The following is an 11,084-nucleotide window of genomic DNA, read 5'->3' as shown; positions in this document are numbered from 1 at the left end:
TTCTGGTGTCACAGTGTTATTCTTCATTTAGGGTTAGTGTGCATTTAGGGTTATCATTATCCACCCTTACTTATTTTTGCTGGTACTGAGAACCTAACCCAGAGTTAAAACATTTGCTATTTTTATTTTTTTGAGACAAGATCTTGCTAAGTTGCCCTGGTTGGCCTCGAACTTTCTTAGCTATTGTAGTAGCTGTGCAACCATGCCCAGCAACTTTTTTTTTTTTTTTGCAGATGCTTTATCATCGCTTAGTGATTCCTCGAAACAGTCTTAGGCAGAGCTGCTGCCATTGTTCGGGTGTGGAAGAAACGTTTCCTCTTTTACAGCGTGTGTAGTTTTGAACGATAAGAATTGCTAAAGAGGAAGTAATCAAACCTACCAGGCATACCCTGCCCTCCAACCAGCACGATGCTTCCGGGTTTTAAAAAACTGCTTTCATGGTGCCTGCCTGTAATCCCAGCAATCCGAGGCTGAGGCCGGAGGATCACGAGTTCCAGGCCAGTTCGGGCAAAAACGCAAGTTCAAGGCCAGGTTAAACTGCATAGCCAAACCCATCTCAAAACAAAACGCAAATTTAAAAAAAAACAATAAAACAAAAAGCTAAAGAAAAACAAAAACCTGCTTTCATATCCGCTTGTGAATTGTCCTAGATAAAGCAAACTGAATTACGTCTCACCTGTTCACATAGAAAATATCAACAAGTAATTTTACAAATTTCATTCTAACAATCTGCAGCTGTCATAGACGAGACAGCGACACGTATCTTATATTGGAAAGTTAGCTGCATTCGGTTTTTCCCCCCTCAAATACGCATACGCAACTGCAGTTTGCAATCACCCTTAGGGCCTTGAGGGCCAGAGACTTCCTCCTAGCTTCCATCACTCCCCTCCACCCGCCCCTTCCCCGGGGAGATGAGTCTTTGAGGACTTCCGCAAAACCCCCGCGAGGAACGCCGCGGGGGCTCTCTCAGAACACTGTGAAACCGAAACAGAAATCTGTAACTCAAAAATTCACCGCAGGAAATGCTGTTTTCCAGAGGCAGGTGTGTCTCTCCCCAGGATATGGTTTTCAAGTCTCCAACTTGACTAAAGTTTTCCTTGCCACAGATCACCTACACCTGCGGGCTCGCTGCCACCTAACGCCCGGAGCGGAAAGACCTCGAGCTCAATAAAGCCGCACGGAAACCGGCGCCTGCCACACCCGCCAATTCCGCGGGCGCCGCGGTGCGGAGGTGAACGACTGGGCCCCGGGCCCGCCTCTCGCAGACAGGCGGCCTGTGATTGGCTAATGGCGCTGTCCATCGCGAAGGGAGGTGCGACGCGCTCAGGTCAGTGCTCTCATTGGTCGTGAAGGCGGCGGCGGCGGCGGCGCGCGCCATCTCGGCGAGGAGGGGAAGCCGGTGGCCGCGGCGGCGGAACGGGCGGAGGCTGCCGGTTTCGTAATCGTCGCTCCTCCTCGCTGACTCGCGGGCTGGGAGGCCTGGGTCTGATCGGGCCACGCCGTGCGTGGCCTCTCGGAGTGGAGGCCGCCTGGGGGCGGGCGGGCTGGAGGCGCAGGTAAGAAGGCCGTGGTAGGCGGGCGAGAGTGGAAGAAGAGGAGGAGGCGGCCGCGGCCGAGCCGGTTGCTGGTGTGGGGTCGGGCCCGGCCCGGCCAGAGGCGGTCGGTTGGTTTGGAAGGCCCCTTTTAGCTCGAGTCGCGGCCGAGGGCCCCGCGCGGCGTCTGATGCAACCTGAGGGCAACACCCGGCGGGGCTGAGCTCATCCCTGGCCGCCGCCCAGCACGCAGGCGCCGCCCGGCGACCCCCGCGCTCCCCCGCGACCCTCGCAGCCCGGCTGGGGACTGGATGCAGGACGAGGTGTGCTCCCCTCCAGAACCCAGCCCCCTGTCTGTGAAACGTGCTGTGTGACAGACCAGCCACGTATTGGCCCCCGGGGATGGAGGGTGTTCCCAAAATAGAAGGTGGACCATATCTTAGTTTAGTGCCACATAGGACATTTCCTGTCGCTCTGAAACGGCGCAGTTAGGGGTGGCCCAGGATGATGATAGGGACTAGAGTGATAGGAAAAGCGATTTGTGTGAGTGCATCACCTTTCCCCGCACTGGGGAAAGGTTGAACCCAGGGCCTACACACTGAGGTACACTGTACCTCTAACTCGCTCGCTCGCTCGCCTCGCTCTCCTCCCTATTTTGAGACAAGGTCTCTTGTTGCTGAGTCCTCCAGGCTGGGCTTCAATTTGCAATCCTCCTGACAGCCTCCTACAGTTCAGGGATTACAGGCCTGTATCACTTTAAGTGCGTAGCTTTTTTACAGAAAAAATTATTCTCTTGTACTTTACTGCAGTTCACTGTGGAACCTTGTCTGAAACACGAGTGGAATAGAAAGAGAAGAGTAAGCGGTGCAGCGCCCTTTAGCGTGGTTTGAAGGAACACCGGAAAAAAGGCAGCAGCGGTGTGTGTGTGTGTGTGTGTGTGTGTGTGTGTGTGTGTGTGTGTGTGAGAGAGAGAGAGAGAGAGAGAAAGAGAGAGAGAGAGGGAGGATGGGAATGCGTATGTGAGTGAGAGGATAGTCTCTTTCCAGGTAGCTTTTATGTTTCTGGTCTTCAGAAGGTTGAAATGTTAAGGCTTTCATTTGTGTGAAGTTTATGCTGTAAATTGGCATCTTAAAATGGATCCACATTAGAAAGAACTTTAATGTTGGTGGGTTGCACAAAAATTGGGAATTCTGTTTCTTAGCTTGCACCCACTGAGATCCTTGTTTATCATTTAATGCAAACTTGTCTCCTCCCAAAATGTGACTCCTAAAGAAAATGCTGTGACGCTTGTGTAAAACAAGAAATTCTGTATCTGAAAGGATTAATTTTGCTTTTTTTGTTTGTGGTGCTGGGGATTGACCCCTGGGTGTTATGTGTGCTAGGCAGGGGCTTTATCACTGAGCTGCACCCCCAGCCAGGTACATTCCCATGTAAGATCTAGTTAGGTATTACTACTTGGATAAGCTATTTGGGATAAGCTGTTCTCCAGGTTAGTTCTCTGTTTCTGCAGAGACTATAAACAAGGTTAAATAATTACAGGATGCCAGTGAGCTGAAGAATAGTTCAGTTTCTTGTTTCCTGCTTCTGGAGAGCATAGTTGGCTAGTTCAGTATATTTATTTTTAATACTTGATTTAAAAAAAAAACAGGTGGAAACAGAACTTCATTTTTTCAAAATATGGATTAAGTTCTCAAGAGTACATTATGGCCTTGTGATCTTGGAGAAGTGGTTTTGTCTCTGAAGAATTATACAGCACACAGCCATTGAGCAAGACACAAAGGGCCTCTTAAGGCTGAATTTAGTCTTAGGATCCGAAGTGCCTCACCTGCCCCAGTAATGAATGATACCTAAGCCTTAGCCACAATTCCAAGTTTATCCCTGAGAGGTCTGGTGAAGAAAATTGAGCACGAGCTCTTGATAGAACTTCTGTATGTATGTTTACAAGCCATCTGTTTGTTGTAATGTGCTGTAAATCACACCACAATTTGGTTTAAAAGATGACATTAAAACAAACATGTCTGTGTTCTTATCATACCCTAGTGGACCATTTCCGTTCTCAGTGCAGGGATGGCCCTTGCTTCATGGACTCCACACTAGGTTCTGGCATGTGAAGATGAACAGCCTGCTTTGGGTGGTATGCAGGGCGTTGGAGATGACAGACTGGGTGAACAAATTGGATAGAAGCACAAAGAGAAGAAAGCAGAGACCATTTAGGAGACTCCTAGTGGTTTGGTTTGTTGAAGAGTCAAGCCGAAGGGGGCAGAGGCTGGAGATGGGTAGGACCATGGCCATGGCCATGAGTTTGAGCCTGTAATCTGGAGCCACGGACAGATTTTCTGCAGGAGGGTGTGAAACACCAAGTTTGTGTGTTAGATAGCTCTAGAGACAGTGGTTGGCGGGAATGCTGCTGAAACACACTAGTGCCCCTGAGAGATGATGTCACTTGAAGTAAGTTCTGTGGCATTGGGATGGGGCACAGTGGTAGATGCGTTTTCTTTTGTTTTCCTTTGTTTTAGATAGAATTGTCGTTAATTTTCTTTTGTTTTCCTTTGTTTTAGATAGAATTGTCAGATTCCCAAAAGATTGAACAGATTTGGGGCAAGGGGGAAGCATCTGTGAATATTAGGAGTTGACCCTCACTACGGAAATTGAGGGAGCAGTTTGTGGGGAGAAATATCTCATTCTAGTATATATTAAAAAAAAGGGGACCAAAGGCTAGGAAAACTCTCGATAGGTTTATTTTCCTAAGCAATACTTGAGAACATTTTTATTTTCTTTTACTCATTCTAACATTCCAGGCTTTGGGTATGTTACTGATTTGAATGAGCGTTGCTTGAATTAAGAAATCTGAATGTGAAAGAAAGCTGTTAGTCATGTAGTCTGAATTCTTAAGATCCATTGCTTGTTTATACCAGTTCTCAAACTACAGTGACACCTGAATCACTTGGAGGCTCCATAAAACAAAGATACATACACCTATGCCCAGAACTGATTTGTAGGTCTGGGGAACCTGAGAATTAACATTTCTGAACAGTTCCAAAACCATGATGCTGGTTCAGGGACCCCACTTAAGAAGGATTGTTCGATTCCTTACTCTCCCGTGGCTTCCTACTTGAGTGATTCACTTACAAGGAGGCAGGGCACCATGCTGTTTCAGTGGACTGAACTTTGGAATAGTATTTGTCTACACAGGAGCCACACTTTCATTTAGGTTTAAGGTTGAAGTAAACTAACTTGTAGGTTTGTTGTAGGTGCTCAGTAAATGTTTATGGAAGGGACAGCAGTCTAAGTGGCAGGGCCTTGTACAAAGCACAACTGATAAACTGGAATTGTCTTCCAGGTCACTTAGCTCTTTGATTAGTTAATTTTGTCTTCACTTTTAAGTGCTATGTTCATGGCTTGCCCTGGTTGAATAACTTTTTTTTTAAAAAAATGAAGTTTTACAGATAGATAGGTTCAGGAAATTGTCTTGTTTGCTGGGCCAAAGGACTCCCTTCAAAGTCTGCCTTCTTTGTTCAGGGTAGTGCCTTGGTGAGATGAGTCAGACTGAGGTAACAGAGAGCCCTTCCCCATTCCTGTACCTTCGGGTATGGAAACAGGCAAGTCGGTCACAGAGTTTGGAGTTTGGAGCCTGTAATGAGTGACGAGAGCTGATGGTATTTTGTCAGTCATGTGCATGCAAGGAAACCGAAGCCCGGGGTCGGGGCACGGTCACTGTAAAGTGTGGGAACCAGGGCCAAGATGAGGTTGACCTGGTTTCTAGGTTGTATTTCTTGGATCTCTGAACTTAGGCCATATTGATTTGTAGAAATTAGCTTTAAAGATTTGAGAATATGGTTAGTACATTAAAAGTTAAAAAGTAGATAAATAAGATGAATATGATTGTGATTAAGAGAATCCCAGGAGAGGTGTTCAAGTTCTTAACAATTTGCTAAAATGGCTACATTCCCTTTATATACCTAGAGAGCACTCACCTTAGATGACAGCAAGGGTGGTTCAAATTAGTACTGCACGGTCACTTTTTAATTGGGAGACATACTAAGCTATACTCAAGGACAATTGCCTATTACTGAAGATGGGCTTTGAGTAGATATCCATCATGGTTTGAAAAGGAGCCTTCTATCTTGCCTGCTGTTAGAGTAAGAACACATGATCCACTAGCTCAGGGCTGGTTGGGTGGCTTTTGAAAATGAAAATGATAAATGCACTTTTAAAAACAAAGATTGAAAAAGAAAAAAGCAGATTAACTGTTTATAGGAGTGTCTGGCCAAAGTTTTGGGTGAAGCTACTGGTGTTCACTAAGGGAACTTTTCTTAATAAGTAGGATGTTCTTAATTGGGACAACTTTGTAATTTCTACCCCAAATTTTTCCCACTGTTACACGTTCGCAGTTTTGTGAGACAAGAACAGGATATAGTTCTATGGTCCATAAACACTGCTTTCTAATGTCCTCAGTGCTGTGACTTCTTGGTGGACACAGTTCACTTAGCTTAGATTCGTGTGTGTTGACCTTGTGATAATAGGAGAGAGGCATCCAAATCTGAGTAGTTTTTGAAGCTATGAGTTCATGTTTTTATGGGCAGCATGATAGTAATGCTTCGCAACTGGCACGTGCTCTAAGCTCATGCAGTGACTGACACAGATTGGCAGGCGGTGGCTCTGCAGCTGCTCAGTCCTTTTGTCCAGCCTGAGTACCTGTACTTGCACTTCCTTAGATGTATCTTTAAGGCTTTTGTTTTTTCCCTGTGGTTTCAAGTTGATACTATTTAGCTGTTTTATTATGTCAGAAAAAAAAAAAAAAACATCAGAACAAGGTAAATGGTAGCACATAACCTGGCGTATTAAGAGTTCTTAAATCCAAGAAACCAACTTAGTCAATGCAGTAACCTCTCAAAGGAGGTTATTAAAAAAAAAAACCCAAAACAACAAAAACCCCTTTTAAAATACTGTGTAAGGATAGCTGTGGGAACAAAGTCAAGTCCTTGATGACTCATCCTTTGCATGTTCAAATAAGGAGCATGCTGAGACTGCAGCGTAATATTCCTTATGGATATTGCAGACTGAGCACTCCACTCCAGCGCTCCAGCTTTCTCATTTGACTTGCACCAAATATTTAACCTTCCTTTGCTTTCCCTTACAGGTGTCTTTTCTGCTGTAACTGAACTCACCTTTTCATAGTTAACCCAAACAGCTCCAGTTTCTCCTTGGCAGGTTGTCAAATGCTATTCATTTCTGTGTACCACCTAATTAGTGGTATTCTTTTGTTTTTCCCCTTTGTGGATTAGAATCAAGATGGAGTACCCTCGGGGATTCAGGTGGCTGGGTTCAGCTTTATGGTGCTTCTGCTTTAACTTAAACTTTCTTTCCTTTCTAAATTCAATGCCCCAGACTTCTGAAACATTGGAACACTTAGCTGGCAGGTGCTATAGACTTCTCAGCATGATCAACTAATGGTCGCCTGCTGTCTTAGGTAAGTACAAGTTTAAGCCCATTTGTTTGTCATTTCAAGTATTTTAATCAGTGTTTTTTTTTAATAGGTACATGTGAAGATTTTTTTTTGGCAGTTTCGTGAGGAAGCGATTGATCACCTTGTTCTCATTTTGCCTGATCTGTGTTGGCAAGCGCAAGTGCCCAAATGAGCAAGATAGTGCAGCACAGCGGTGCTCCAGGAGTGAACGGAATCAGTGTCATTCATACGCAGGCACAGGCCAGCGGCCTGCAGCAGGTTCCTCAGCTGGTGCCTGCTGGCCCCGGAGGAGGAGGCAAAGCTGCGGCTCCAAGCAAGCAGAGCAAGAAGAGTTCACCCATGGATCGGAATAGTGATGAGTATCGGCAGCGCCGAGAGAGGAACAACATGGCTGTGAAAAAAAGCCGATTGAAAAGCAAGCAGAAAGCACAAGACACGCTGCAGAGGGTAAATCAGCTCAAAGAAGAGAACGAACGGTTGGAAGCAAAAATTAAATTGCTGACAAAGGAATTAAGTGTACTGAAAGATTTGTTTCTTGAGCATGCACACAACCTTGCAGACAACGTGCAGCCCATTAGCACTGAAAATACTACAACAAATTCTGATGCTGCAGGACAGTAGACCTCATCCTTCCAGACTTCCGCAGCTGTGACTTGAACATTGCAAGTGTGACCACCTGCACCACTCAGATGTTCATGGCTGAATGTTGTCCCTTCCATTACTCAAAGATCCATTGGAGATTGTTTTCTAGGATCAGCACTGAAGAGTTGACTAGCTGTGTCATTTAAATATCTGATTTTAAATGATGTGCATTTTTGTGGAAATTGAAAAACAAAAATTTTTAAGGTATATGGTAAAATAAAAAAACGTATCTTGGACCTTAATGTTCTTAATAAATCCTAACTTCCCAAGCAATATTTCTGTTGAGGAATGGGAATCAGGTCATGCAGAAGGTTCTCCGTTTTAATAGATATAAGTATTGGATTAGGAAAAGTTGAATTCCATCTGTGTTAATGTTATTTGTGATTTTATTCTAAATTATTCCTAGGACATAGAAACTAATCATTTTGGAGCGATTTTTGATTTAAAAGAAACTCCATCATATCTTAAAGGCAATATGCATTTAAATGGCTTAACAATAGAATTAAAAAAGTTAAGCATATTAGGATTATGATTTAGGGATACCTTTAGGTATTGGATTGATATTATTTTATGTCCTAAAAAAAATTCATTTGTGTACCAGAATTTTAGTTTCTGCAGATGCTAATAAACCTTTTTTTTTTTTTTGAATCATTTTGAAAGTCAAGTTAGTAAATAAAATGTCTTAACAGTTAGACACCATAAGTTACTGATTTTGATTTGGAATATTAATTGAGCTTGTAGTTTCTTCTGTGTTTCAAATAAATTGCTACAGGGCCATGACTTTTAAAAGGCAAAAATTTATTGTGAAAAAAAATATTATGAAGTACCATTTTGGGATTTAATCTTAACCCAATAAATTACTAGAAAAATATATCAACTCCATGCCATCTCCCAACAATAGTCTAAGAAAACTTGAAAGTATAAGGTTTAAACCTTTTAATTTATTTTGCTTAAATACATCTGTTTGTGTTTTTTGTTGTTTTTTTTTTCTGTGATAATTCTTTTAGTTAGTGGCCTGTTCTTGTAGACTTTCATGTACCACTGCTTCAAAGTTTAGAGCTTTGGGAATTGTAGAGTGATTATTAGTTCATTATATGCTTTTATGTCCCATAAATTATTTTTGAAAGAAAATGCTAGTAAAACTCAGGATATTGACATTTATTTTTATGGTGACAAAAATGGCAATCACTAATGTTAGGCGTCTCTAGAGTTGGTGTTACATCACTGTTGGTAGTTTAGATCGTACGTGTTAACTTTGTCTTTGAGCCTGATTCTAGCCCAAGTTAGTTGGCTTCTGTGCATTGTTTTGTGCCTGGGATTGTGACTAGACAGTCGGACCCGTTTAAAGTTTGTGGTACTAGGTTTCGTATTTGAATATGATCATTTCTGGCCACACTGCTATTTTCTACTAGGACTTGGGATAATGTAACTCAGTTTGCACCCTAGGTTTGATGGAAGTGTGCTGACTGTGCTGTTCTCCTGTGCAGAAGACCACACCGTGCCCTGCAGCTCAGCAGAGATTTTTAGGGCTATCGGTTCCTTGCATATGTGATTGGAGCCAGGCATTGTTCCATGAAATGCTTCTCTGGGGGGGCTGTTGACTCCCCATAAAATCAGGCAATGGTTGATTTTTTTCTTATTTTATGTTAGGGTCCAGCAGCAGTTTACTTTGATCAGTCTATTCATAGAAGTTGTTAGATACTCAGATAACTAGGGCTTACCAACAGAGGCCCACTGAATCTAGTAGCTTACTGATGTTATATAATTAACTTAATGGGAGCTGTAGTTAGGCCACTTGGACCTTTGAACACCTGTAATAGGTGTTACAGTTTAATCCCTTCTTTAAAAAAAATGATGTTCACATGGAATTTGTGGCTATCTGGGATATGAAAAAATGCTGTAGGGAGATCATCAGGAGTGTGTATGCAGTACTTCAAGTCAGAACATGAGATTGGGAGTTTGAGAAAGATTGATTCAAGCTTTCCTGTTGCCTGTGCAATAGGTAACTGAACCCAATTGAATATGAAGAATTGAACACATACAATCATGCATGGGATAAAAATGCTAAGCAGTGTTTAGACTATTCTACTCAAGTGGTTAAAAATGTTTCCTGTGATAGATTCATCAGTAAAAGAGAAACCGAGTGTCAGGAGTGAATAGGTTTAGGGTTTTGGGATTTGTAAAGCGACTGTTGAAACTTTTGAGTTTGTAACTTATGAACCATTAAGATTTGATCTTTAGCACCTGCCTTGCAAGCAGGCAGTCATGAGTTCAATCCCTGGTACCGATAAAAACGAAAAAGACAAAAAAAAAAAAAAAAAAGATTTGATCTTTACATGCAGGTCCAGTGGTTTGAGGATTAGGCTGTAGTACAGGTCTCGAGTTGCATCTGGGATGGTGCCTTTGATTGGTTCAGCCGCAGATGGTGAGTACAGGGCAGCCCTTTCTGTGTCTGGCCCCTTTTAGTTGTGATGCCAGTTCAGATGCTTTGGACATTCTTACTAAGAACTGGTAAGATGTCACTAAAATATGACCAGGTTTTTAAAATTCAGGTCCTGAATGTAAAAAGTAGAAGTATGTACAATATATTAAAAGGAAGGAAATTGTAGCAGCTTTGATGTTTCTTAATCCCTATTAGAGGGCTGAAATTTTGTACCTGAACAACCATTTAGCACTCTGTGCTTTTTGATGCCTTAGAAATAGGAAAAATAATTTTTGTTTGACAAAGGGTAAGAAAGAAAAAGTTCATTTTATAGCTAGTTAGATCTGCCTCAGGAAAAAGTACTAACTTGTCCTTCTTGTTCCTGGCTTTCAGTTTGTGAGATTGCTCTATTTTTTTAATATAATTTTATTTCTTTCAATAAATTCTAAAATAAAAACTTTTGGAACAATGACTGTATTTCATTGTGGATTCTTTACATTAGATTCCAAAAAGCAGTCAAATGTAAACAGCTCTGAAGAGCATGGAGAAGCCTGGCTGGCTTTCCAGTTGTGGGGTGGGATGGGGGTGAAGGGTGGAGGTGCTTTTATCTAAGTCTAGATTGCCCTTAGCAGATAGGAAGTAGTTCTCTTTAAACATGAAGTGCATTTTTAGTTGTACTTCTTAGTACCTGGTCTAAAATACATACTAGAATAGGAAAAACAACACGAGTTCAGCTTGCACATTTTCTGTCTGAGTGCACGGTTTCCATTTACAGAGTGGTAGATCGCCTTTCTCCTACAGTTTTACAGAATGTATGCCACCTTCAGTTACATGTAGCATCGCATGGTAAGGGCTGTAGAAATGAATTTGCTAGTCTATATTTTGAGTCCAAAAAGCCAATTTGAGTTGTTTCAAGGAAAGAGCATTAAAAAAAAAAAAAAAAAAAAAAAAAAAGATGGCATTAAGATACTTCAGTGATCCTTCATGTCTTGGGATACAAATTTCTACTTGCTGCATTATG

At 42.4% G+C, this 11,084-nt stretch overlaps 1 protein-coding gene across 4 annotated transcripts; it reads left to right on the top strand.

Moving 5' to 3' along the window:
* The first annotated feature begins 1,302 nt into the window (after positions 1 to 1,302).
* Positions 1,303 to 10,535, top strand: Cebpg (CCAAT enhancer binding protein gamma). 4 transcript variants are annotated; one of them, XM_063252575.1, is made up of 3 exons: positions 1,381 to 1,556; positions 6,921 to 7,002; positions 7,070 to 10,535. In XM_063252575.1, exon 3 carries the CDS (start codon positions 7,168 to 7,170, stop codon positions 7,618 to 7,620), a length of 453 nt encoding a protein of 150 aa, XP_063108645.1. In that variant the 5' UTR covers positions 1,381 to 1,556; positions 6,921 to 7,002; positions 7,070 to 7,167; the 3' UTR covers positions 7,621 to 10,535. The 4 variants fall into 4 exon arrangements, with proteins under 4 accessions (XP_063108648.1, XP_063108645.1, XP_063108644.1 ...); XM_063252577.1 differs by lacking the exon at positions 1,381 to 1,556 and adding an exon at positions 6,729 to 6,743; XM_063252578.1 differs by lacking the exons at positions 1,381 to 1,556; positions 6,921 to 7,002 and adding an exon at positions 1,303 to 1,327.
* Positions 10,536 to 11,084: the final 549 nt, after the last annotated feature.

The sequence above is a fragment of the Cavia porcellus genome, unplaced genomic scaffold (genome assembly GCF_034190915.1).
Source record: "Cavia porcellus strain 051 isolate PalLab524CR breed Dunkin Hartley unplaced genomic scaffold, mCavPor4.1 scaffold_7, whole genome shotgun sequence".
Lineage (NCBI taxonomy): Eukaryota > Metazoa > Chordata > Mammalia > Rodentia > Caviidae > Cavia > Cavia porcellus.
The sequence above is the reverse complement of the archived record's forward strand: the minus strand, read 5'-3'. Positions and strand labels throughout refer to the sequence as shown.

Excerpts from the sequence above, each read along its gene's own strand:
- Cebpg (XM_063252578.1), top strand. The coding sequence starts at position 7,168 with ATGAGCAAGATAGTGCAGCACAGCGGTGCTCCAGGAGTGAACGGAATC.